Below are 26130 nucleotides of genomic sequence, written 5' to 3'. Positions count from 1 at the left end.
ATGCGAGAAATGTTGCGAACTTGGCGAAGCAATTCTTTCGTCTCGTATTGTGTTTCTGCACTACTGTCTCGTTCTTCTTCTGTTTCCCCCTCTCTCGCTCCAAGCGTGGTCTGTGTGATTCAGCTGCTCCTTGCTCTGTCGTTCCTTTTATGTCCTTACTACGTCATTGTTGTCTCTGTTGAATTAGGTAGTGTTTTAAATGTGCCCTCTTGTTTTCCCTCACACCCTTTGACCTGTCACCTTTCTGTTCTTTGACTGGCTGTTTCTTCTTACTCTGCGCTAGGAGGTAGGTACTCCCCCTAAATCCCAGTAGAAGTTACCCCTAACCACTGATACAGGGTCAGATTTTCCCCATCCCCATGAATGGTTATGGTTAGGATTGAGGGTGGCGGTAAACTGATACTAGATCTATGGTTTAGGACAGCTTCTACTCCTACTCTCCCTCCCTGCCTCCCACCCCTCTGCTTTACCTCATCCTGAGGTCCCATGCTAACAACATTTAGCTCTTATCTTCCAAGTCAACAGATGCATTAGCTGCTGGCTGGTTAGTGGTCATCTATTAGCTTGTTTGTTGCAGAGATGTGTGTGGATCTGTGACTTATGGTTGACAGGGGTGATGGGGTTATCTAGAATGGGTTGTGTGATCTCTTTGATCTTGGATGAGGATCCACCCATCACATTCCTCCTCTGACTGGCCAACATCTGTCTCACACAGCTCCCATTTATGTTAACCATGATAACATGCTATTTCACTTTTGGGGAACGGTGTACGGCCAGGAGTTTTAGGGCCCTTGTTACCTGACCAGGAAAAACTGAGGACCAGTTATTATTGGTTTGTAGCTAGAGTTTAAAAATAGGGACCCAGAGTGATCAGGAAAAACTCCTGGCCCTAGGAAGGGGTGCATTTCCTTTATTTAGGTCATGGGTTTGCACTATGAGAATGTGTTCTGTATGCTAGCTACAGTATGTGCTGATCCTGTGATGTTCTGAGTTCCTCCATCCTGCTGCTGCTGCCCTCCAGGCCTGAAACACCTCCTGCTGTGAAACACCTCCTGCTGCTGCTGCCCTCCAGGCCTGAAACACCTCCTGCTGCCCTCCAGGCCTGAAACACCTCCTGCTGCTTCCTACTTCCTCCTATCTGGTTGCATGTCAAATGGAACCCTATTCCCTATATAGTGCACTACTTTTGATCAGGGCCTGTGTATTGCACTATAGTGCATTCGGAAAGTATTCAGACCCCTTGACTTTTTCCACATTTTGTTACGTTACAGCCTTATTCTAAAATGTATTAAATAATTGTTTTGGCTTCATCAGTCTACACACAATCCCCCTTAATGACAAAGATAATTTATTAAAAAATAAAAACTTAAATACCTTATTTACATCAGTATTCAGACCCTCTGCTGTGAGACTCGAAATTGAGCTCAGGTGTATCCTGTTTCCATTGATTATCCTTGATGTTTCTACATCTTGATTGGAGTCCACCTGTGGTAAATTCAATTGATTGGACATGATTTGGAAAGGCACACACCTGTCTATATTAGGTCCCACAGTTGACAGTACATGTCATAACAAAAACCAAGCTGTGAGGTCGAAGGAATTGTCTTAGAGCTCCAAGACAGGATTGTGTCCATGCACAGATTTGGGGAAGGGTAGTAAAACAATTCTGCAGCATTGAAAGTCCCCAAGAACACAGTGGCCTCCATCATTCTTCATGGGAGAAGTTTGGAACCACCAATACTCTTCCAAGAGCTGGCCTCCTTGCAAAACTGAGCAATTGGGGGAGAAAGGCCTTGGTCAGGGAGATGACCAAGAACCAGATGGTCACTCTGACAGAGGTCCAGCATTCCTCTGTGGAAGGCCAACCATCACAGTAGAACTGCACCAATCAGGCCTTTATGGTAGAGTGGCCAGATGGAAGCCCCTCCTCAGTAAAAGGTGCATGACAGCCCGCTTGGAGTTTGCTAAAAGGCATCAAATGGACACAGACAACAAGAAACAAGATTCTCTGGTCTGATGAAACCAAGATTGAACTCTTTGGCCTGAATGCCAAGCGTCACTTCTGGAGGAAACTTGGCACCATCCCTACAGTGAAGCACGGTGGTGTTGGCGGCAACATGCTGTGGGGATGTTTTATAGCGGCAGGAACTGGCAGACTAGTCAGGATCGAGGGAAAGATGAACGGAGCAAAGTACAGAGAGATCCTTGATGAAAACCTGCTCCAGAGCGCTCAGGACCTCACATTGGGGTGAAGGTTCACTTTCCAACAGGACAACGACCCTAAGAACACATCCAAGACAATGCAGGAGTGGCTTCGGGACAAGTCTCTGAATCTCCATGAGTAGCCCAGCCAGAACCCAGACTTGAACCCGATCAAACATCTCTGGAGAGACCTGAAAATAACTGTGCAGCGACACTTCCCATCCAACCTGACAGAGCTTGAGAGCATCTGCAGAGAAGAATGGGAGAAACTCCCCAAATATGATTTATTATTTATTTATTGAACTAGGCAAGTCAATCAAGAACAAATTCTTATTTAGCAAACCCCGGCCAAACCCTAACCCGGACGACGCTGGGCATATTGTGCGCCGTCCTATAGGACTCCCAATCACGGCCGGTTGTGATACAGCCTGGAATCGAACTAGGGTCTGTAGTGACAACTCTAGCACTGAGATGCAGTGCCTCAGACCGCTGCACCACTCGGGAGCCCGGGTGTGTCAAGCCCAGGTGTGCCAAGCTTGTAGCATCATACCCAGGAAGACTCGAGGCTGTAATCTCTACCACAGGTGCTTCAACAAAGAATACTTATGTAAATGTGATATTTCCGTTTTTTAAAATTTGTAATAAATTAGCAAAAATGTCTAAAAACCCATTCTTTCTTTGTTATTATGGGGTATTATATACAGATTGATGGGGTAAAAATGATTTAATCCATTTTAGAATAAGTCTGTAACGTAACAAAATGTGGAAATAGTGAAGGGGTCTGACTACTTTCCGAATACACCGTATATAGAGAATAGGGTGCCCTATGGAATGCATCCTCTATCTATCCAATTTCCATGCCCCCCTCTCTTTCCATCCCACCAGCTGTGCTTGCCAGATCATTTTAGTTCCAATTTTCCTCTCTCAGAGTTGCAATAAGTCTGTATGCTAATTTTAGCATCCCTTTGGATGGAGCTACCTGATGGAGAAGCTGTGTTTTTTATGATGTAGTTAAAGAGGCCATTACAGCAGCCTGTCAGGTAGTGAAATGAGTCATTACAGCAGCCTGGCAGGTAGTGAAATGAGTCATTACAGTAGCCTGGCAGGTAGTGAAATGAGTCATTACAGCAGCCTGTGGGGTAGTGAAATGAGTCATTACAGCAGCCTGTCAGGTAGTTAAATGAGTCATTACAGCAGCCTGGCAGGTAGTGAAATGAGTCATTACAGCAGCCTGTGGGGTAGTTAAATGAGTCATTACAGCAGCCTGGCAGGTAGTGAAATGAGTCATTACAGCAGCCTGGCAGGTAGTGAAATGAGTCATTACAGCAGCCTGTGGGGTAGTGAAATGAGTCATTACAGCAGCCTGGCAGGTAGTGAAATGAGTCATTACAGCAGCCTGTGGGGTAGTGAAATGAGTCATTACAGCAGCCTGGCAGGTAGTGAAATGAGTCATTACAGCAGCCTGTGGGGTAGTTAAATGAGTCATTACGGCAGCCTGTCAGGTAGTGAAATGAGTCATCACAGCAGCCTGTCAGGTAGTGAAATGAGTCATTACAGCAGCCTGTCAGGTAGTTAAATGAGTCATCACAGCAGCCTGTCAGGTAGTTAAATGAGTCATCACAGCAGCCTGTCAGGTAGTTAAATGAGTCATTACAGCAGCCTGGCAGGTAGTTAAATGAGTCATCACAGCAGCCTGTCAGGTAGTTAAATGAGTCATTACAGCAGCCTGGCAGGTAGTGAAATGAGTCATCACAGCAGCCTGTCAGGTAGTTAAATGAGTCATTACAGCAGCCTGTCAGGTAGTTAAATGAGTCATTACAGCAGCCTGTCAGGTAGTTAAATGAGTCATTACAGCAGCCTGTCAGGTAGTGAAATGAGTCATCACAGCAGCCTGTCAGGTAGTTAAATGAGTCATTACAGCAGCCTGGCAGGTAGTGAAATGAGTCATCACAGCAGCCTGTCGGGTAGTTAAATGAGTCATTACAGCAGCCTGTCAGGTAGTGAACTGAGTCATCACAGCAGCCTGTCAGGTAGTTAAATGAGTCATTACGGCAGCCTGTCAGGTAGTGAAATGAGTCATCACAGCAGCCTGGCAGGTAGTGAAATGAGTCATCACAGCAGCCTGTCAGGTAGTTAAATGAGTCATTACAGCAGCCTGTCAGGTAGTTAAATGAGTCATTACAGCAGCCTGTCAGGTAGTTAAATGAGTCATTACAGCAGCCTGTCAGGTAGTGAAATGAGTCATCACAGCAGCCTGTCAGGTAGTTAAATGAGTCATTACAGCAGCCTGGCAGGTAGTGAAATGAGTCATCACAGCAGCCTGTCGGGTAGTTAAATGAGTCATTACAGCAGCCTGTCAGGTAGTGAACTGAGTCATCACAGCAGCCTGTCAGGTAGTTAAATGAGTCATTACGGCAGCCTGTCAGGTAGTGAAATGAGTCATCACAGCAGCCTGTCAGGTAGTTAAATGAGTCATTACAGCAGCCTGGCACGTAGTTAAATGAGTCATTACAGCAGCCTGTCAGGTAGTGAACTGAGTCATCACAGCAGCCTGTCAGGTAGTTAAATGGAAGCGACTGAGCTGCCCTAACTGAGGTTAGAGCTCTGTAGGTGTACTCTGCTGTGAGTCTAGTAGAGCTCCCCTCTATGTGGAACATCAGCATAAATACATAAATCAATGTCAGGTTTTGACATGATATGACAGGCAGGCTGACATCTGTGCTTCGAGTATTGCATGGAAAATACAGTGAACTGCAGGGGCCCCCATATACCTATTTTAGAATGTCAGTATGTTTGTACAATATGTAAACAGTGCATTCCACATAAAACTATAGGATTCTATAGCACTCTATAAGTAAACTAATAATAATATACTGAGTGGACAAAACATTAAGAACACCTGCTCTTTCCATTACAGACTGACCAGGTGAAAGCTATAATCCACTTAAATCAGTGTGGATGAAAGGTAGGAGACAGGTTAAAGAAGGATTTTTAAGCCTTGAGACATGGATTGTGTGTATGTGTCGCATTCAGAGGGTGAGTGGGTAAGACAAAATGTTTAAGTGCCTTTGAACGGGGTATGGTAGTAGGTGCCAGGCAGACCGGTCTGTGTCAAGAACTGCAACGCTGCTGTGTTTTTCCTGCTCAACAGTTTTCCGTGTGTATCAAGAATGGTCCACCACCCAAAGGACATCCAACCAACTTGATACAATTGTGGGAAGCATTGGAGTCAACATGGGCCAGCATCCATGTGGAAAGTTTTTGACACCTTGTAGTTTCATGCCCAGACAAATTCAGACTGTTCTGAGGGCCAAAGGGGTTGGAACTCAATATTAGGAAGGTGTTCCTAATGTTTTGTACATTCAGTGTTGTACAATGTATTATCATTACTTATAATTACCTGGATTATTGACTGCTTGCATCATTTTGCATGAAATAATCCTTATCTGTACAACTGTAGAGAATTATATGTCTGGATTTATCTACTGATTGAGACTTGACTCAAGGAGAGAAGGGTTAACCTTAACTCCAAATTGTGAGGAGATATTCTTCTTGAAAAAAATGCAATGTCTGAGAATTGTATCTTGTTACTCATTCTGTTCTTCACACTTCCTGGTCGGTTGGACAGACAGACTGGCTTTGGCTGCCTTCACGGTACAGAGAGAGCGATTCGGCCAATGGAAAACAGCTGAGTTGAGACTGATAAATGCTTCTAGAAATAGGCCCAAAATCCCCATTTTGAATTGTTAGTACTTGAAGTATACTCATTATGTCAAACACTTGAACATGTTTACATTGGTTAGTTTACAGAAATGCGGAATGAGTAATTGTCCCTCTGTATCTTTTCACTTTATATCTATAAAATAATTAAATACATTAAGATGTGTCACTTAATTTGAGAGGCAAATGTCTTTATTATGTAGTGGGTTGGGTATACTGTCACATGCCTAGCCATCCCTGACCAATGAACCATGCTCCCCAGCTCCGGCTGAGCCAACGCAATGCGTCACACGTGAAAGGCTGCGTTTCTAGGATTCTCACCCAAATTGAACACACATTTTGACTGTTTTCACAAGCAATACGGCACATTGCGTAGGGCCCTCTGGGGACCGGGAGGGGAGGCTGGGGGGGAATATTGGACCACTGATTGAATCAGCTTAATGGGCAGACTGCTGATCAGAACCAGATGTGGCACGTGGAGGGGTAGGGTTGGAGGGAAGGTTTCTGGGTAGGTTGGGGGGTAGGAGGGCTAGGATAGGGTAGGGGTAGGGTACTCCTCCTAAGGACTGAGGGCTGGGCTATAGGCTAGTCTGTCTGTCTCAACATTGAGTCTCAATGGAAATATGCATAACTGCTTTTGTAGTTTGCATTGAAATGTGTCTGAGAGAAAGGCTGTGCTGGTTGCTTCAACGTTGACACTAAGCAGCCTCCATCTTACACCCTTGTAGTTGCTTTTCTATAGTATTGTAAAGGCCCAAGTGATTAATGTAGCATACACACATAGCCCTGGGGTCTATTCAGGCGGGTGTAACATTACAGAACATTCAGATAGAAATGTATTGCGTATGTAGAATATAGGGAATCATGTCAGCTCTTAACATGACATTTCTATCTGCAATACTAGCAGTATCATCTCATTGGCTGTGTAGCCTACAACACTCCCTCTCCGCATGGCTTGGCCATTTGCTCTTCTCTCTCTCTGTGATGATGTTACTATGTTGTTACTCAACATGTCTGGTATGTTTCTCTACAGGTGGAAGAGTGAAGACCTGGAAGAGACGGTGGTTCATTCTGACTGACAACTGCCTGTACTATTTTGAATACACAACGGTAAGTTAGCGTGTGGTTTTGTCAATGAGAGAGAGAGAGAGAAATCATAGGCAGACAGTCAGAGAGAGTGGCTATTGTATGTCATTTGTAGCCAGTCAGCCACAGCCAGTCTGTAGCAGATGCAGCCCGGCCCTTTGACCTAAATGCACCCCGGGCCAGCAATTAACACGATGCATGGAAAACATCTGGGCGGTCTGCTGCACATCTGGCCTAGCCCAGACCCCTCCCCCATTACCCTACACACGCTGACACACATAGGCACAAACCAGCACACCCATACACACTGCTTAGAGCCCACCCCCCAGCACTGAGCACTGAGCACCCAGCCCAGTCCAGTCCAGTCCCCGGGCATCCCATCCCTGCTGTGTTCTCTCATTAAGAGAAAGACTGTGGACGACAGGGGGGCTGTTCTGCTCTGTTCTTCAAGGTCTCCTCAGCTTCCAGACTACCCCCAGACTCCCATCCTGCAGAGCCTCCCAGACACAATAGAAATCCACTGTAGGATTGTGTTACTTCTCCCCTAGGTACACCACTCTGTGTGACCTCAGTGTGAACAATAACAGTATAGTACAGTTGTAATGTGTGTAGGATACAGACCATGTACAGTTAAGAAGTTACTTAGTTTTCCTGTATTGAGTATGACTGATTTATACACCCTTATGTGTATATAAAACCTACTTGTAGTTTTTGAAACACCCTTACCAAAAAACAGGCTTCTGGTAAACAGTTGTGGCACACTATGTAGTTTTTGCCAAAACTTGCAGGAAGTTTGCCACAACAAATTCATTTATGTAAGGGCAGCTGCATAAATCAATTGGCATATAACTATATGCAGTGTGTTTATATATTAAATCATGTATTGAATGTGTTCTTTGCGTTGTCTCCAGGACAAGGAACCTCGTGGGATCATTCCTCTAGAGAACCTTAGCATAAGAGAGGTGGACGAGCCCAGGAAGCCGGTAAGTTCCACAAAATATGGAAAGAAAACAATGCATGAGAATGGGCTAATGAAATGAACTGGATACTTAGTCTCTGTGTACTTTCCACTTGAATATTCACCCTAGCTAATTATTTATCTCCCTCTCTCTCTAACCCTGTTGTCCAATCAGAACTGTTTCGAGCTCTACAACCCCAATCACAAGGGTTCATTGATCAAGGCGTGTAAGACTGAGGCGGATGGCCGGGTCGTCGAGGGCAACCACACAGTGTACAGGATTTCAGCGCCCACCACAGAGGAGAAGGAGGAGTGGATCAAATCCATCAAGTACGTTTTCGCTGTAACCCACCTAAGGTTTTTGCCCACCATGTAAACACAACCAAGAGTCTGCTACGAGACACCAGTGGTTCGCAACTCACCATGATTCAAAATCAAATCAAATGTTATTTGTCACATACACATGGTTAGCATATGTTAATGCGAGGGTAGCGAAATGCTTGTGCTTCTAGTTCCGACAATGCAGTAATAACCAATGAGTAATCTAACCTAACAATTCCACAACTACTACCTTATACACACAAGTGTAAAGGGATAAAGAATATGTACATAAAGATATATGAATGAGTGATGGTACAGAACGGCATAGGCAAGATGCAGTAGATGGTATCGAGTACAGTATATACACATGAGATGAGTAATGTAGGGTATATAAACATAAAGTGGCATAGTTTAAAGTGGCTAGTGATACACTGCTTTAGCACACTCTGCCAACCCAGATGTCTTAGCCGTGTCTGAATCCTGGCTTAGGAAAACCACCAAAAACCCTGAAATCTCCATTGCTAACTATAATGTTTTCCGCCAAGATAGAACTGCCAAAGGGGGCAGTTTTGCAATCTACTGCAAAGATAGCCTGCAGAGTTCTGTATTACTTTCTAAGTCTGTACCCAAACAATTTGAGCTTCTACTTCTAAAAATTCACCTTTCCAGAAACAAGTCTCTCACTGTTACCACTTGCTATAGACCTCCCTCTGCCCCCAGCTGTGCCCTCGATACTATATGTGAACTGATTGCCCGCCATCTATCTTCTGAGCTCATGCTACTAGGTGACCTAAACTGGGACATGCTTAACACCCCGGCCATCCTACAAACTAAGCTTGATGGCCTCAATCTCACACAAATTATCAATGAACCTACCAGGTACAACCCCAAATCAGTAAACACAGGCACCCTCATAGATGTTATCCTAACTAATTCGCCCTCCAAATACACCTCTGCTGTTTTCATTCGAGATCTCAGCGATCACTGCCTCATTGCCTGCATCCTTAATGGGTCTGCGACCAAACGACCACTCCTCATCACTGGGAAACGCTCCCTGAAACAATTCTGCGAGCAGGCCTTTCTAATCGACCTGGCCGGGGTGTCCTGGAATGACATTGACCTGATCCCGTCAGTAGATGATGCCTGGCTATTCTTTAAAAGTGCCTTCCTCACCATCTTAAATAAGCATGCCCCTCTCAAAAAATGTAGAACTAGGAATAGATATAGTCCTTGGTTCACGCCAGACCTGTCTGCCCTTGACCAGCACAAAAACATCCTGTGGCATTCTGCATTAGCATCGAATAGCCCCCGTGATATGCAGCTTTTCAGGGAAGTTAGGAACAAATATACACAGGCAGTTAGAAAAGCTAAGGCAAGCTGTTTCAAACAAAAATTTGCATCCTGTAGTACTAACTCAAAAAAGTTCTGGGACACTGTAAAGTCCATGGAGAATAAGAGCACCTCCTCCCAGCTACACACTGCTCTGAGGCTAGGAAACATTGTCACCACCGATAAATCCACTATAATTGAGAATTTCAATAAGCATTTCTCTACGGCTGGCCATGCTTTCCACATGGCTATCCCTACCCCGGTCAACTGCCCGGCACTCTCCATAGCAACCCGCCAAAGCCCCCACCATTTCTCCTTTAACCAAATCCAGATAGCCGATGTTCTGAAAGAGCTGCAAAATCTGGACCGCTACAAATCAGCCGGGCTAGACAATCTGGACCCTCTCTATCTAAAATGATCTGCCGAAATTGTTGCAACCCCTATTACTAGCCTGTTCAACCTCTCTTTCGTATCGTCTGAGATTCCCAAAGATTGGAAAGCTGCCGCGGTCATCCCCCTCTTCAAAGGGGGTGACACTCTAGACCCAAACTGCTACAGACCTATATCTATCCTACCCTGTCTTTCTAAGGTCTTCGAATGCCAAGTTAACAAACAGATTACTGATCATTTCGAATCCCACCATACCGTCTCCGCTATGCAATCTGGTTTCCGAGCTGGTCATGGGTGCACCTCAGCTACGGTCAAGGTTCTAAATGACATCATAACCGCCATCGATAAGAGACATTACTGGGCAGCCGTATTCATAGACCTGGCCAAGGCTTTCGACTCTGTCAATCACAACATTCTTATTGGCAGACTCGACAGCCTTGGTTTCTCAAATGATTGCCTCGCCTGGTTTACCAACTGCTTGTCTGATAGAGTTCAGTGTGTCAAATCAGAGGGCCTGTTGTCTGGACCTCTGACAGTCTCTATGGGTGTGCCACAGGGTTCAATTCTCGGGCCAACTCTCTTTTCTGTATACATCAATGAGGTTGCTCTTGCTGCTGGTGATTCTCTGATCCACCTCTACGCAGACGACACCATTCTGTATACTTCTGTCCCTTCTTTGGACACTGTGTTAACTAACCTCCAGATGAGCTTCAATGCCATACAACTCTCCTTCCGTGGCCTCCAACTGCTCTTAAATGCAAGTAAAACTAAATGCATGCTTTTCAATCGATCGCTGCCTGCACATGCTCGCCCGTCCACTGTCACTACTCTGGACGGCTCTGACTTAGAATACGTGGACAACTACAAATACCTGGGTGTCTGGTTAGACTGTAAACTCTCCTTCCAGACTCACATTAAGCATCTCCAATCCAAAATTAAATCTAGAATTGGCTTACTATATCGCAACAAAGCATCCTTCACTCATGCTGCCAAACATACCCTCGTAAAACTGACCATCCTACCGATCCTCGACTTCGGTGATGTCATCTATAAAATAGCCTCCAACACTCTACTCAACAAACTGGATGCAGTCTATCACAGTGCAATCCGTTTTGTCACCAAAGCCCCATACACTACCCACCATTGCGACCTCACGTTGGTTGGCCCTCGCTTCATACTCGTCGCCAAACCCACTGGCTACAGGTTATCTACAAGTCTCTGCTAGGTAAAGCCCCGCCTTATCTTAGTTCTCTGGTCACCATAGCATCACCGACTCGTAGCACACTCTCCAGCAGGTATATCTCACTGGTCACCCCCAAAGCCAATTCCTCCTTTGGTCGTCTTTCCTTCCAGTTCTCTGCTGCCCATGACTGGAACAAATTGCAAAAATCTCTGAAGCTGGAGACTCACATCTCCCTCACTAGCTTTAAGCACCAGCTGCCAGAGCAGTTTACAGATCACTGCACCTGTACTTAGCCTATCTGCAAACAGCCCATCTATCTACCTACCTCATCCCCATACTGGTATTTATTTATTTATTTTGCTCCTTTGCACCCCAGTATCTCTACCTGCACATTCATCTTCTGCCGATCTACCATTCCAGTGTTTAATTGCTATATTGTAATTACTTCGCCACCATGGCCCATTTATTTCCTTAACTTACCTCATTTGCACTCACTGTATATAGACATTTTGTATTCTTTTGTTCTACTGTATTATTGACTGTATGTTTTGTTTATTCCATGTGTAACTCTGTGTTGTTGTATGTCGAATTGCTAGGCTTTATCTTGGCCAGGTCGCAGTTACAAATGAGAACTTGTTCTCAACTAGCCTACCTGGTTAAATATAGGTGGGAAAAAATGTATTACATAAAGATGGCAAGATGCAGCAAGATGCAGAAGTTTAAATGAGTACAGTATATACATATACATATGAGATGAGTAATGTAGGGTATGTAAACATTATATTAAGTGGCATTGTTTAAGGTGGCTAGTGATACATTTTTACATAAATTTACATTATTAAAGTGTCTGGAGTTGAGTCAGTATGTTGGCAGCAGCCACTCAATGTTAGTGGTGGCTGTTTAACAGTCTGATGGCCTTGAGATAGAAGCTGTTTTTCAGTCTCTCGGTCCCTGCTTTGATGCACCTGTACTGACCTCGCCTTCTGGATGATAGCGGGGTGAACAGTCAGTGGCTCGGGTGGTTGTTGTCCTTGATCTTTTTGGCCTTCCTGTGACATCGGGTGGTGTAGTTGTCCTGGAGGGCAGGTAGTTTGCCCCCGGTGATGCGTTGTGCAGACCTCACTACCGTCTGGAGAGCCTTACGGTTGTGGGCGGAGCAGTTGCCGTACCAGGCGGTGATACAGCCCGACAGGATGATCTGTAGAAGTTTGTGAGTGATTTTGGTGACAAGCCAAATTTCTTCAGCCTCCTGAGGTTGAAGAGGCGCTGCTGTGCCTTCTTCACAACGCTGTCTGTGTGGGTGGACCAATTCAGTTTGTCCGTGATGTGGAAGTGATGACAAAGCTAGGATTACACCAGTATTCACCGACGCTTCTTTGAAGATACATTGGTCTTTACACAAATAGCACTATGACCATGTGTTTCTTCCCATGTGTGAACTTTTTGATGTAACTGTGTGACTCACTAACACATATGGCTGAGAGGCTAACTTTCTCACAGTGTGCGGTAGATAAGACTGCTCTCTGGAGGTTAAATAGGTTTCCAGTTGATAAAGCCCTCTAGATTAGCCTATAGACAGGAGAGCTAGAAGACACGCATTACACTCTCTTTCTCTGGCACTCTGCCTCAATTCTTTCCTCTTAGTGTTTTTGCCAAATCCAAACTATTTATCATACACAAATGCTGTCTTGTTAAGGAGTAAGATGCTCTGTTAAAATGGACCCAGAGGGTGATTGATCATAGCTCCTCTCAGCTGAGCTTTCCAATGATCAATATCTGAGGCAGAAATCATATTATATGATACTCTCATCAGGCATGATGATATAGAAACACCATTTGCAATTGACAGCTGGGTTTCCATTAGAATCAACAAAATAGATTTTTCTACGGGTTCCACAACCTTACTGCCAAGCTTGTTTGGAAGACGTGGATGCCATACACAGTTAAGGAGATTTGACAGGGAGACATGTCAACTTCAGTTCTGCAATGAATACCTTAGATAGGGTGTTGGACAGGGAGTTTACAGTGGGAAACCAGTTCCTTTCCTAGTGCATACCAGCCCTGTATGAAATCACAGCTGTAGATCAGGTTTATAGAACTCTTCTATGTGTAGATGTGAGACTGTGGGACAGGGTGACAGACTGTGTGCAGAACAGGACAGGGTTGCTTTCCCTCACACTCTGTACCCTGACTCAGCTTTAGGTAGTCTCCTCTGTGGTTCGCATGACACACATACACAGAATGGCCATTTCAGCATGTCCTGTGTTCCTACTGCCGGGAAAGCAGTGAATTACTCAACCCTATTACTGTCCCGTTGGGGTTTGTGTGTGAAGAGAGAAAACAACAACCAACTCAGACCGGACGCAAGGCTTTTCTCAGTAATTTAATGGACCGCTATGGCTTTTCCCTCTGCAGTCTTCAAGGGAATATGGGGGTGTATAATAGCCTGCAGTAATGTACCGAAGAACAAGCTTGTTGAGACAGCTTTATTGTGTTACATCTATGTTGATAGAGAGGTATTCCTTCAGAGGCTGAAAAACATGAAACCAATTGCAATGTTTTCCTTGGTCGACAGTGTAGGTTAGAATGTGAACTGTGCCGATACCGAATATAGTAAAGATGGGGAAACTATTCCCAGACCTGCTCACAAAAGGCCTACACAGGCTACTGTAATACACAACCATTGTTTATTTTTCATAACCAATCCATCTCTCTCTACAGAGCAAGCATCAGCAGGGATCCCTTCTATGACATGCTAGCCACCAGGAAGCGGAGGATAGCCAATAAGAAGTGAGGAGAACCTGACCACACCCACCCTATCATCAGTGACACCAGCATGGACCTCCAGGAGACAGGAGACATGGCCACAGCAGACAAGGGGATCCAGATTTAGTGGGGATTTGACTTCGGATGCAACCTGTCTACACTTCATCAGTACGGATAAAGGACAAGTCGGGAAGGGCACTTGACATTTTGGTTATAAGTTCATTTTCAGATGCATGTGTGAATGCAATGCACACAACTATAAATTGTATGTGTGAATGTACTGTATTGTGAAAAGGACAATGGTCTGAGCAGTATGTATGAGGCTGTGTGGGGCCTCCCCAATGTCCCCATACAGACGGCGCTTTCCCCAACCATCGAAGCAGGCTCGAAGAAACATGGACAGCTTGGCTAGCTCCACATTGTCCTCTAGTGGGTGAATAGAGTATGATTTCAATGTCAGAAGAACCTCAAACGTTTAGGAATCAACGGGTCAGATTTTCACCTGCAAAACAACTGATACAAGTAGTGTACAATAAGAATTTGTTTTCTTTCCTTTTTTTTTTATAATGCCATACCCAGTTGTTGCCAGTTTATATTAGATATCACTATGGTCTATGTAAGGTCAAATGTGAATTCCTGCAGAGCTATAATATACTGTATTAATAATACATATTGTCAAGTTTGTGTGACAGTTATTCAAAGCTAGTTTATGTATTGATTCAAAGTCCACTGCTGTACATTTGCTTTTCATATTTATTTTCTAATTACAAAAGTGTATTCCCCTTGACATTATATGTACTGTACATAGTTTGTTGCTGTAGCATGTAAAAGGTTATGGCTAGCCTACACCCGTTTGTTCACATTTCAAAGTTGAGCAATGAGCATTACAGATTACATACTGCAGTGGAAGAAACCCTCAACTCCAACTCCACAGAGCAAATGAAGAAAACAACTTCTCATATTTCTAAAAGAAACAGATAAATGTAGCAGCCAAGCCAGCTGGTTTTTACATTGGAAGGTGTCAAGGTGAAAACGAATGGCTCTATTCACTCTGTATCGTAGAAGTCAGCGTTACAGCGTGATTGCCAATACATTTCAATGTTCCCGCGTAAGCAGAGACTGCATTCACGGTAAACGCTGCATATGTCAGCTCAATTGGAAATGACCTCAATTTCTAGAGTGCCAAGTGTAACACTTCAGCAAAAAGTTTGAATAGATCAGGTTTGGATCTAAATCGCCCCATTGTGAGACAGATGAGCTTTTACAAAACTTTTGTAAAGTTCCAAGAGAATCTCAGAATGTTACAGCAGCCTTAATGTTGAGAATTTTGAGTAAAAATACCAGATCTTCTCCTGTTTAACTGACCAGTCTGATACCTACCCAGCCATCTATTCTTTAGGTTATAGCTTCCACACGGTCTATTGTATGTGGACATTAGTACACCGGTCCTGTTTTGAACTCCCACACTATCATTGTGTAACCTGGAAACAATATGAAAAATTACCTAACCACTGTTAGCCCTAAATCCAAAGTGTTTCAGTCTATCCAAGCAACCAATTAAACAATCACTCATGCAATCTTTTTTACCAAAAGTCAGACAAATTACTCCTTCCAATAAAATGGCAGAAACTTTTCACCATCTGTGTGTACATCCCCAATCAATCAACAGCATTCACTCAAAAAAATAATAATAATAATGACATTAAATGTATTAAGGCGTTTTATATACCTTGTACAATGTATAAATTTGACATGCTATTGTAGAACTAGAAATGTATTAACAACCATTTACATGTTTTGGTCTTTTTTTTTAAGGTAGAAAACAAAGCCATCCAAACAGACCAAAAGCAGATCATCATACCATTCTACTGACTTATGTCCATAGAACACAGTCTAAATTATGTTGTGGGAATTCTAAAACAAAAAAAGAAATTCTACATTGGTATTCCTGATACAGGACTGTTTTAATGTATAAAAAAATAACTGATAGTACAGTTCAAAATTAAATTCACAGTATTCTTTTGGATGCAATAAAAAAAATAAAAAAAAACAGGTCCACAGCCATAAGATAACATGATTATTATTATGATTTTTAAATCCTTGAATGAGTTAAGGATAGAAATTATATCTCAGTGAAAGCGAGTGAAGAGAGGGATGCAGAGGGAGGGAATCTTCTCCAGTGACGTGTTGAGAGAAAGAATTGTAGGCTTAAGAGAATTTAAAAAAGTAATTGAAAGCAACAAAGAGCTGGCAATGTCCTTATGTCTATTGGAGTAGATGGTGGTAAGTGCACACGTAGTCACCACCGCCAGATCATTCTCTTCCACACGGTCCTCACTCCTTCATAACGTTTCCCTCCATTTTCTTTTAATCTTTTTTTTTTACCAACAACTCCAGCTATACAGATATGTGGATAATGGTGACAAACTTGCAGCCAACTGAAGTCATATCAAACAGGTCATCTCCTAGGCAACAACAATAGTTGTTCGATTATTTAACCAAGTGGTCACTTCACTGAGGAGGAAAAAGTCTCATTTTAACAAATCCTGAGTCTTCCACTAAGCAGCAGTTGAGATGATCAAGCTCCAGGCTTCTTTTTTGTTTACAACGTGTATATATATTAATTATTTTTCATAAATGTCCATTGAGTGACAAGTGTCTACCGAATGAATTAGAAAAGAAAAAAAACTTTAAAAAAAAAAGAATCTGGTAGAATCTTTAAAACATTTGTGTGGTAAAAATACAGTATATTCCCAGTAATTCAGCACCACGTTCAAATATTCGGGATGACATTCCTGTTGCATTTCACTTTTCCATAAAGGTTGATTTTTACAGTATTCCAAGTCTGCAATGGGAGAGAGATGTGTTACGTTTGCATACAGACCCATTACAGTATCTGGACAATCAAGAAGACAAGAAACTGGCTACTGTTTCCACACATAAGCACACAGTCAAGCATAGAGATTCTCTGAGTAAGACCGACGTAAAAGTAAGACACTTACATTGTTCTGTTTCTCTGGTCAAACAGAGAAAATCTAATGTCATTCATTGTACAGTCCATTGGTAGAACATCCGTGGGAGTTTCCATTGGGTCGACTGAAGCCATTACCTACAAGAGAAAAAACATATTGCGGTCAAGATTATTGAACAGTTAAACTGAAAAATACTAGTGGACCAGATATATCAAAACCATTGTATGGTTTCTAAAATCAGCTCATTTCTTACCTGTGTGCCCATTGAGGTGGTGGTGCGATGCGTTGTGAGAGGTGGCTGTTGGCGATATATTGCGAGAGAAGAAGCGGTCTTTGTTGTCCTCGTCATCGGAGCGATGGTGTTTCTCGGGGTAGCTATTGTCAGAGCCATCATCGTCCTGGTAACGTCGCTTCCTGCTCGCCCTCTCCCCGTCACTGCTGCTCGCCCTGCGACTCTCCCGGGGGGCGTTGGGGTCACGGTGCCCCTCGGAACTCTGGGTAGAGCGGGACTTCTCGTCCTCCATGTCAGTGTCGTGCCTCCTCTTCTTCTTCTTCTTCTTCTTGTGTTTGGAGGACCTGCTGCCATCGGCAGCCCTGTCAGAGGAATCCACATCAGAGGTCCTTGAAGAAAGAACACGCAGGTCAGGGTTAAAGTAACTGAATGAATTTCTCTGGCACCTTATCTATTACTGTGGAGGTAATAAAATACACATAGAAAAAAAATATGACTGCCTTACCCATTCTCTCGACGCCTAGCTTTGTCCTTGGACTTCTTCTTCTTGCTCTTCTTGTGTTTCTTGGCCCGACGTTCCTCAACGCTGTCCTCTCTCAGAGGATCGGGTCGTTTCTCCAGAGCTGGTCTGGCTGGGGAGAGGTCTGGGCTAGTGGGGGGCTGACTGGGTTTGGTGTTGGAGCTTAGTGGGGTGGGCAGGGGGGTCTCCTCCTGTGAAGGGTAGTAACCCCTCTTACCATCACCCCTGTCCTTACGTTCACCCCTCTCCCCCCTCCACCTGGAGCGTCCGTGAGGCTCCTCTCTGTGGGGGAGGCTGTGCTCCCTCCTGTCCCTCTCCCTGTTCTCTCTGGGTCTGTGGTAGTGGTGGTGGCAGCGGTCCCTGTCCCTGGGGTGGTAGGCGTTCCTCTCCCAGCGACGCTCTGACTCCCAGTGTCTGTCCCGGCTGGCCGAGCGATCACGGTACGACCGGTGGTGTTCTCGGTCTCGGTGGTGTTCTCGATCTCTGTGGTCCCGCCGGTGTCGATAGCGGTCTGAGTCACGGTCCCAGTTGCGTTCACGGCTCATGTCACGGTGGTACCCATTCCTTTCTCCGTCTTTATCCCGGTCAGAAGAGTACAGCCGGTCTCCATCCTTATCGCGGTCCGAAGAATATAGTCGGTCTCTCCCCTTATCAGAAGAATTATCTGAAGAATACATCCGGTCTCTTCCCTCTCTGGAGCTGGGCTTGCCGTCCAGCCGTCCATCCAGTCCTGCTGCTGGGCTGTTCTCAGTCTCCCTGACATCCTCCCCAGATCTGCTGTGTGGTGCGCCGAGGCCTTCTGTGGTCCCCAGGCCTGGTCCAGAGAGGGGCTGGGAGAAGGCTGGAGAGACTAGGGTTCTGAGGGAGTGGGGGGTGGGCTGGAGGGGTAAGGCCCCAGGGTTGGAGGTGGAGCTGGATTCCCTCATGGTGTCAGTAGGTGGCTTAGCGCCAACATCTGCCAATGAGGATGGCGGGTTAGCAGTGGTTGATGGTGGGTGGTGAGGGAGGGGGTCAGAGTGAGTTGTTGTCCTTTTCTCTGGGGTTGGGGAGAGGTGGCTATCTCTGTCGGCACTGTGAAGGCTCTGAGACGGGCTGTCCTGGCTGGGGATGGCACGATACACCTCTTTGCTGTAGAAAAATATATCAATTACTGTACATCAAAATGATCATGAGAGAATCTGATAAAACAAAATAGGTAAAACAATTAATGCTGCGTGCACACAGGTTATTGCTGTATGGTACATCTCACGTAGTCTTCACAATCCATGCACTGCATCACAACAAAAAGTATCATGCTACACATTGCACGGCAAACCAACGCATGAGGCACACTGCACGCAGTGCCACGCACTCAACCTAGTCCGGCAGAGGAGTCGCAGCCTCACAATCAAATAAACAGACTTCTGCCGGAACAGTTTGATGCAACCGGTGTACACGAGGCGATACACTCACCTTGGGCCACTAGGGTGAGACTCCACCCCATTAGAAATGCTGGGACCCAACCCAGGAGACAGTACATGACCGTTGACCTGCACAACAACAACACAGATAATACACAGCTGCTTGTGTGTGTGAAGATTCTGCAAATGTAATGTGATGTGTGGATTCAAGTAAAGTATTTAAATATGTGTGCGTGTCTCGACTGAAGTACCTTCTCCGGGTGTTTGATGCCATTAACTTTGTGGTGTCCATTCTGATGTCCGATCTGGCTGAGTTTGGAGGAGCCATTTGTCCCAGACCCGTTATGGTGCATGGTGGCCTGGCCGTTAATGATGCCGTTGGGCTTGAGGGCCAGGACTCTGGGGACGGGCCCTCCCTTCCTCCCGTTAACGTGAGGCTTGGTTGTGCCGTTCTCCAGACCACTGCCTCCCTCCTGGTCAGACTCCTCCGATGACTCCTGGCCATACGGCACCAGGAATGAGGCTCCATGACCGTTTCCGTTAACGGAGGGTGTACCGTTTATGCAAGGAGCCCGCGGCACGGACATGTCGGAGGTAGTCTGTGACGAAGAACAGGAGGACGGCTGGGCATAAGAGGAGGATGATGAGGAGGGGCGGATCTGTTTGCCCTGACCGATGAAGAAGGAGAGCTTCTGGCGCTTGGCAGTGTCAGGGATACCTGTAGGACAGCTTAGAGAATGAGAGGAAGAGGAAGAAGAGGAGAGCAGGCCATAGCTAGTCTTGCCCATGCTGCTGCTCCCACTGCTGGGCTTAGAGCCAGAGGGGAAGTCCCTTAGGGAGCCGTTCCCATTGTGAAAGGTGTTCTGGGGGAAAAAAAGGACAGTTATTACACGTTGCTTTTGAACAGAAGATTGTGCAGAGGCTAGTGTGTGTTGAGGCTGTACCTTGGCCATGTGTGGGGGCAGCTGTGGTCCTATGAAGCAAGTGTTGGTGTGTCGTGGCCCAATGTTGACCCGGGGTGTGAGGATGGGGCGGGGGGACGACTGTCCAGGGGGCTGACTCATGTGGTTGTAGTCCCCTCCGTTCTTCAGATCAGGTGACCTGGTGGCAAGAACAGGCAGCACCCATCACAGATGAGAAACATCCACTAAAAGGGAAATCCTGCACAGGACTATTGCATCGTCAAGCAGACTTCATTTTAGAAACACACGTAATGCTTCAACGCTCAGATATATTTTTCATCATTCAAACAAAAGGTGAATGGGAGCTAGCTACTCACCTGATATAGAAGAGGACGTATGCCTGCTGGTTGAGGACTGATCTGATGTCACTGACTGATACAGAGGAGTCATTCATCTGGTGCCACTGGCCGTTGCTAGCCTGAGAGAAAGTGGGGGGAGAAGGAGAGAAATTATAGACATGCATCCCACAAACATACAGTACGTCACACGGACACCATAGTAACCATAACCCCCTGTAGAAGACATATGTAATCAAATACATCAGGCTGACATAGAAGTCGTAAAAGGCTTATTCGCTTGGAGGTTGTAAGCAGTCTGTCTCATTGATTGATTGGAGTGTGTTTAGGAGCAGTCTTAACAGTGGTTTTGCGTCTATGTTGGGGCTTACCTTGACGTAGCAGTAGTAGTGTCCAGCGTGGCAGCTGAAGCCAGAGTGCACCAGGACAGCGTAGAGCACATAGACCTGGGGCTCCCCGTGGGACTGAGACATGAAGGGACGCAGGTCCAGGCACTCAGGATACCTCACGTCCTAGGGGAGAGAGAGCAAGGCCATGTGAGATGATATCTCCCCAATTAAAGATTTCAGTAAAAATGTGACCGGTAAAACAGTTCTTAAAAGAAGTGGTCCATGTTAATGTTTCTGTTACTAATAACGTACTCTGAACTTACCTTCGCGATCTTGCCCCCGTTGTAGTTGGCGAAGCGCTTCAGTGAGATGGTGAGCACATTGGAGCTGCGGTGGATGGTGAATCTCTTAGAGGCTGGAACCATCTTCTTACACCTGCACACACAGTTGGAACGGTTATACAAACCAATGAAACTAAAAACACAGTTCACAAGGTTGCAATAACACTGGTTTAGGCAGCACTATGCAGAGACTAACAATAAATGAATACAGATATACTCACTTAGTGCATTTGTAGGCATTCTCTCCATCTAGCTGCTCAGGCTTAACAAACTGCTCCAGTGCTTTGGTGATACTGGGAGCAGTCTGAAAGGTAACACGGGTGACACGTGTCAATGATGTATTCTTAGAAAGAGGTTTGACAGGTTTCCTCACTGTACACCATGAAAAAGGTACTTTCACTGTTACCTTGATTTCCAAAGCGACATCCAAATAAGGGTCAAACGTGTCAGAGACTGCTTTGCAGTTTAAACATTTTACTGTAAAAAGACAGCATAGACAATTAGATAATATCGTACCTATTAACAACTATGACAGTCATCTAATCATAATTGCCTCTTCAAAAAGTTCTAGTAGTGTCCCGCAGCACACACAGAGAAAGTATATCAATACAATGTATTTTATAAAGTTTCTTTACAGATACCTGGTCTAATACCGCAAAGAGCAAGCAATGCTTGTATCTGCATCATATATATCACATACACAAAGTCCCAGTCAAAAGTTTGGACACAACTACTCATTCAAGGGGTTTTCTTTATTTTGACTATTTCCTACATTGTAGAATAATAATGAAGACATCAAAACTATGAAATAACACATATAGAATCATGTAGTAACCAAAAAAAAAGAGTGTTAAACAAATAAAAAAATATTTTATATTTGACTTCTGAGGCTGGTAACGAAAATGAACTTGTCCTCTGCAGCAGAGGTAACTGGGTCTTCCTTTTGTGTGGCGGACCTCATGAGAGCCAGTTTCATCATAATGATTGATGGTGTTTGTGATTTCACTTGAAGAAACTTAAACATTTCTTGAAATGTTTAACATTACTTTAAGACATGAAGGTCAGTCAATGATGGACTGTGGTTTCTCTTTGCTTATTTAAGCTGTTCTTGCCATAATATGGACTTGGTATTTTACCAAATAGGGCCATCTTCTGTATACAACCCCTACCTTGTCACAACATAACTGATTGGTTCAAACACATTAAGGAAAGAAATTCCACAAATTAACTTTCAACAAGGCACACCTGTTAATTGAAATGCATTCCAGGTGACTACCTCATGAAGCTTGTTGAGAGAATGCCAATAGTGTGCAAAGCTATCATCAAGGTAAAGGGTGGCAACTTTGAAGAATCTCAAGTATAAAATACATTTGGACTTTTTTGGTTACTTCATGATTTCATGTGTTATTTCATAGTTTTGATGTCTTCACTATTATTCTACAATGTAGAAAAGAGTAAAAATAAAGAAAAATACTTGAATGAGTAGGTGTGTCCAGACTTTTGACTGGTACCATTTACATATATATTTTTTCAAGCTAGCACTAATAAGCCTACCTCTGGACCTTAGATACCCTCCAAAGACTTGATGGATGAAACTGGTTGCCTGTGTTTGCCTGTCCAATCTGTTGAAAAAGGAAACATCAAACCATTAAAGATGCCAATCAGTGACTCCCAATAGCTTCAAGGGAAATTGCTGGCTATGTGTACACACAGGATCATTTAAATCAAGATAGCCTTAATTTAATTTCTCATTGGGACACACTGTCCTAGCCCTTTGGAGGAGGAAGACAGAAGAAAGAGAGCAAAAGTAATTCCAGAGAGTAGAGGCAACCTGATGGAGGGCAGAATAGCTCTCCACTCTACATAGGAGGAAGGCTTCCTAAAGACAGTTAAGGGTCCCTAGTGTATGGGAGATGGTCACTGAAACATGATTTATTAATCATGTCTCACTCTGTGCTGTAAGTGAAATGTGAATGTGGGTCAGATGAGATGTGAGTTTCAGTGTAACACCTACTTGCTTCCGGGCAGGCAGGACTTTTGCATAGCATCCACTGTGTACCGCAGGAACTCATGGGCGTCCTCTTGGCTACCAAAACGGAAATGCTTTGCAATCCCTGCACAGGTGTGACAGAGGTATAGACAGGTGAAGAAGCAACATAATAAATGAGACTGACACTGTCAGTTTTCCCTCCAAAAATTACAGAATCAACTCTATTTTCAGGAGGAAAACTAATTTTGCTGACCAGGTTTCCCAGAATTATACACCTGTGATGCAGTCTCAACTCTCCTTCCATTTTTGTATGGAAAACAATTTTTGCTGACAGGTTGGTTAGCTGTAATGGCTTTCAACACGTTTGCACAAAGACTAATTCCTATCCACATTGTGCGAAAGTCTTTCCCCCTCTGATTCCAAAGTAAATACTACTCACGTTTGAGCTCATTGAGGACTCCGATGGGCTTGATGACGTTCCCAGAGTTGGCAAAGACCTGGGTGATGTGATTCTGCATGGTGCACATCATACAGAATCCAGGCTCATGACCTGAACATCAACAGAGGCGGTCAATCGGGTAAATAGGCATTAAAGGTCTAAAGCAGGCAGTATCTTACTGTGTTTTCAATTAAAATGGTTAAAAAAAAGAACGTGTTTTAGCAAAAAGCGATTTCTCAAGCAAGATTTTTGCTAGGTCTGTCTGGGAGAGGTCTTAGTGCGTAGGGGAAACTGAAAACTAGCTGTTATTGGCAGAGAGGTTTAGAACTCTTTCTTATTGGTCTTTTAACTAATTTACCACCTGGTTATGTCACTAGGCAGGTCAAAAGTACATCACACCAAAACAGGCTGAAATTTCAGGCAGTCTTTTCAAACAGAGCACAGGAAAAACTTGACTGCACTGGGCCTTTAAGCAAAGAATCAACATACACTTTGATCAATTTGAAGCCGCTCTTGTCTAAATATTACTTATGTTTCTCTTTCTAACCTTCGCCTGCATTGCATTATGAAAATGTAATATAAACAAAAGAGCCCCTGGTTCTATTATCTACATACACGTTTTAGAGTGCTCCCGGGACAGCATGTAGTTACTGAGGGGAGCAGTGTAGGTGAGACACTGCAGAGCCGAGTTGAGGAAGCAGGTATTGCCCAGGTTCTGGAGACCTGATCCGATGCGGTTGACCTGGTTCCACTTTAGGCTGAGCCGCTCGGCCGGGAACAGCACCTTCTGGGGCAAGGCGATGCCGTCCCCACTGGTCAGCACCACTGCGGAGGGGAAAGGGAAACCAACGGTAAAATACATATTACAAATGTCTTCCAGATTGCACAACTGTGTGAAAGCAGCCTCAAATCACAGATGTCTGTTATTTTCTTGTTGCAATAATGAAATACAGCATTGCCTGGTAGATAAATCAGTGGGAATACATTTTTTTACTGCTTCCAACTTGAAGGCACTTTCAAATTGACAATCAATTTCTTTCAATTGAAAGCTAGGCATATTTGATGGGTGGGTGGGGACAGCAGAAATATGCTGTGTTTCTTGTTTACTGGTATAACATGTGGTGCCACAGGATCTATTGTTCAGGGTACATCAGGCTATTTACACCCCTCAAAACCGCAATATGGTTACATAACTGGGCCAGTATAATAGAAACATGTAGGGGAACCGGTTAAGGCAGTCACTTATGAGAAGAGATCTGGGAAACCACTACTCAACACTCCCTGTTTGGAATATAGTCTTGAAAGATTTCATTCATTACAATCGGGCATGAATTACATTTTTCAAGACTATTTTCCAATGAATTAAGGTCCTTTCCTTCTGTAATTTTATGCATTTGGAGCCCTGCAACCAAAGATACCGGGCAATACCACAGTAATGGAATTACGCTTTGACTATTGTTTTTTTTAAACTTTAAAATGTATGCCAAACCACAAACATTGATTTGAAAGTTTAACAAATGTACAGCTATGAATATAACTACTGTTCACTGAAGGAGGGAACGAGGTATAAAATAGTATGGAGAGTCAACGGCCAATCACATTCACCTGAAAAAAAGAAGAAACCACAATGAATGCAAAGCACACCCTCGGAAACCCTGCCGTCCTGGCTATAATACTAGGACCTGCAATCAGTTCCACTCCTATGCCGATATGTTATACCTCGGTCCCTCCTTCAGGGAACAGTAGTTATTTTCACAACTGTATATTCCCTTCCAGTCGGTCACTCAGTATAACATACTATGGGGACTTAGAATCACACCCCAAGCCTGCTCAGAGGGTACCAAAAACTAGGAGGCCCTCAGCAGCCCAAGCACACACAAGTTCCACAGGCACCAAAAAGGGTTTACAGAAGACAACCTTTTCCCCTAATACTTATCTGAGAAGCCTGAACTGTCAGAGAGCCTCATGAGGCCTGAACTGTAGAGTCTCATATAGGTAACCAAAACCTGCTGTAATTTGGCTATGGATACTGACACGCTGCCACTGCAGCTCAAGTCCATAGAAACAAAAAAGGTTCCAAGAACAATACTTACTGTGCAAGCCTGAAAATGTCAGAACGCGTACAAGTAAAAACAGAACACCTGTCGTGACTTTGTAAAAGAGCACACACGCACTGCATAGCATTGACTATAGTCAAAGAACCAGGGCAAGCTGAGGCTAAAACCTTTCACTCGCGTGCTGCCAAGGCTCAAACCCACAGGAAACTGTGGTAACCTTGCTTATGCGCGCTTTATGTGCTGCTGCACCCCAAAGCAGCCCAAGTTCCAAACCCACAAGGAATTGTGGTAACTCAGATAAATGCACAACCTGTGCGCTGCCACACTGGGAACAGTTACATCCAAGCAATAAAACCTCAAAACAGAACACCAACACGCTGAAGCACAGATATCACCAATCATCATGCCCCTGAACAATGCCCAAGCAGCCACCACACCACTGGTGGAGTTTCCCTGTAAAGACACTAAAGAAAGTGACCTAGGCACAAAAGCTGCACGCTGACTCCCTGAGGCAACCCTTTCCCTTCGCTGTAAAGACACTAAAGAAAGTGACCTAGTGAAACAGGCAAAAAGCTGGTCACATCCAAGTGTACAAAACATTAAGGACACCTGTACTTTCCACGACAGACTGACCAGA

The 26130-nt window shown here is 44.4% G+C and overlaps 2 protein-coding genes across 3 annotated transcripts in view; one reads left to right on the top strand and one right to left on the bottom strand.

Moving 5' to 3' along the window:
- The window catches only part of LOC124026557 (cytohesin-3), a 22624-nt gene extending 5995 nt beyond the window's left edge, over positions 1-16629 (top strand). Inside the window, exons 9-12 of the mRNA XM_046339468.1 lie at positions 6956-7032; positions 7920-7991; positions 8142-8296; positions 13911-16629. Coding sequence (XP_046195424.1) covers positions 6956-7032; positions 7920-7991; positions 8142-8296; positions 13911-13983 — 377 coding nt within the window. The 3' untranslated portion in view covers positions 13984-16629. The remainder of the gene's footprint in view (positions 1-6955; positions 7033-7919; positions 7992-8141; positions 8297-13910) is intronic.
- The window catches only part of LOC124026556 (ubiquitin carboxyl-terminal hydrolase 42-like), a 25965-nt gene continuing 14525 nt past the window's right edge, over positions 14691-26130 (bottom strand). For both annotated transcript variants that reach the window (XM_046339466.1, XM_046339467.1), the window contains exons 3-18: positions 24052-24261; positions 23437-23547; positions 23022-23121; positions 22562-22629; positions 21414-21484; positions 21229-21311; positions 20990-21101; positions 20709-20849; positions 20359-20459; positions 20024-20180; positions 19331-19942; positions 19132-19208; positions 17665-18807; positions 17181-17548; positions 16958-17064; positions 14691-16800 (exon numbers count right to left, since the gene is read on the bottom strand). In XM_046339466.1, coding sequence (XP_046195422.1) covers positions 16997-17064; positions 17181-17548; positions 17665-18807; positions 19132-19208; positions 19331-19942; positions 20024-20180; positions 20359-20459; positions 20709-20849; positions 20990-21101; positions 21229-21311; positions 21414-21484; positions 22562-22629; positions 23022-23121; positions 23437-23547; positions 24052-24261 — 3422 coding nt within the window. In that variant the 3' untranslated portion in view covers positions 14691-16800; positions 16958-16996. The remainder of the gene's footprint in view (positions 16801-16957; positions 17065-17180; positions 17549-17664; positions 18808-19131; positions 19209-19330; positions 19943-20023; positions 20181-20358; positions 20460-20708; positions 20850-20989; positions 21102-21228; positions 21312-21413; positions 21485-22561; positions 22630-23021; positions 23122-23436; positions 23548-24051; positions 24262-26130) is intronic.

Source organism: Oncorhynchus gorbuscha, unplaced genomic scaffold, assembly GCF_021184085.1.
Source record: "Oncorhynchus gorbuscha isolate QuinsamMale2020 ecotype Even-year unplaced genomic scaffold, OgorEven_v1.0 Un_scaffold_2769, whole genome shotgun sequence".
Taxonomy (NCBI): domain Eukaryota; kingdom Metazoa; phylum Chordata; class Actinopteri; order Salmoniformes; family Salmonidae; genus Oncorhynchus; species Oncorhynchus gorbuscha.
This window is presented reverse-complemented; position numbering and strand designations above follow the sequence as displayed.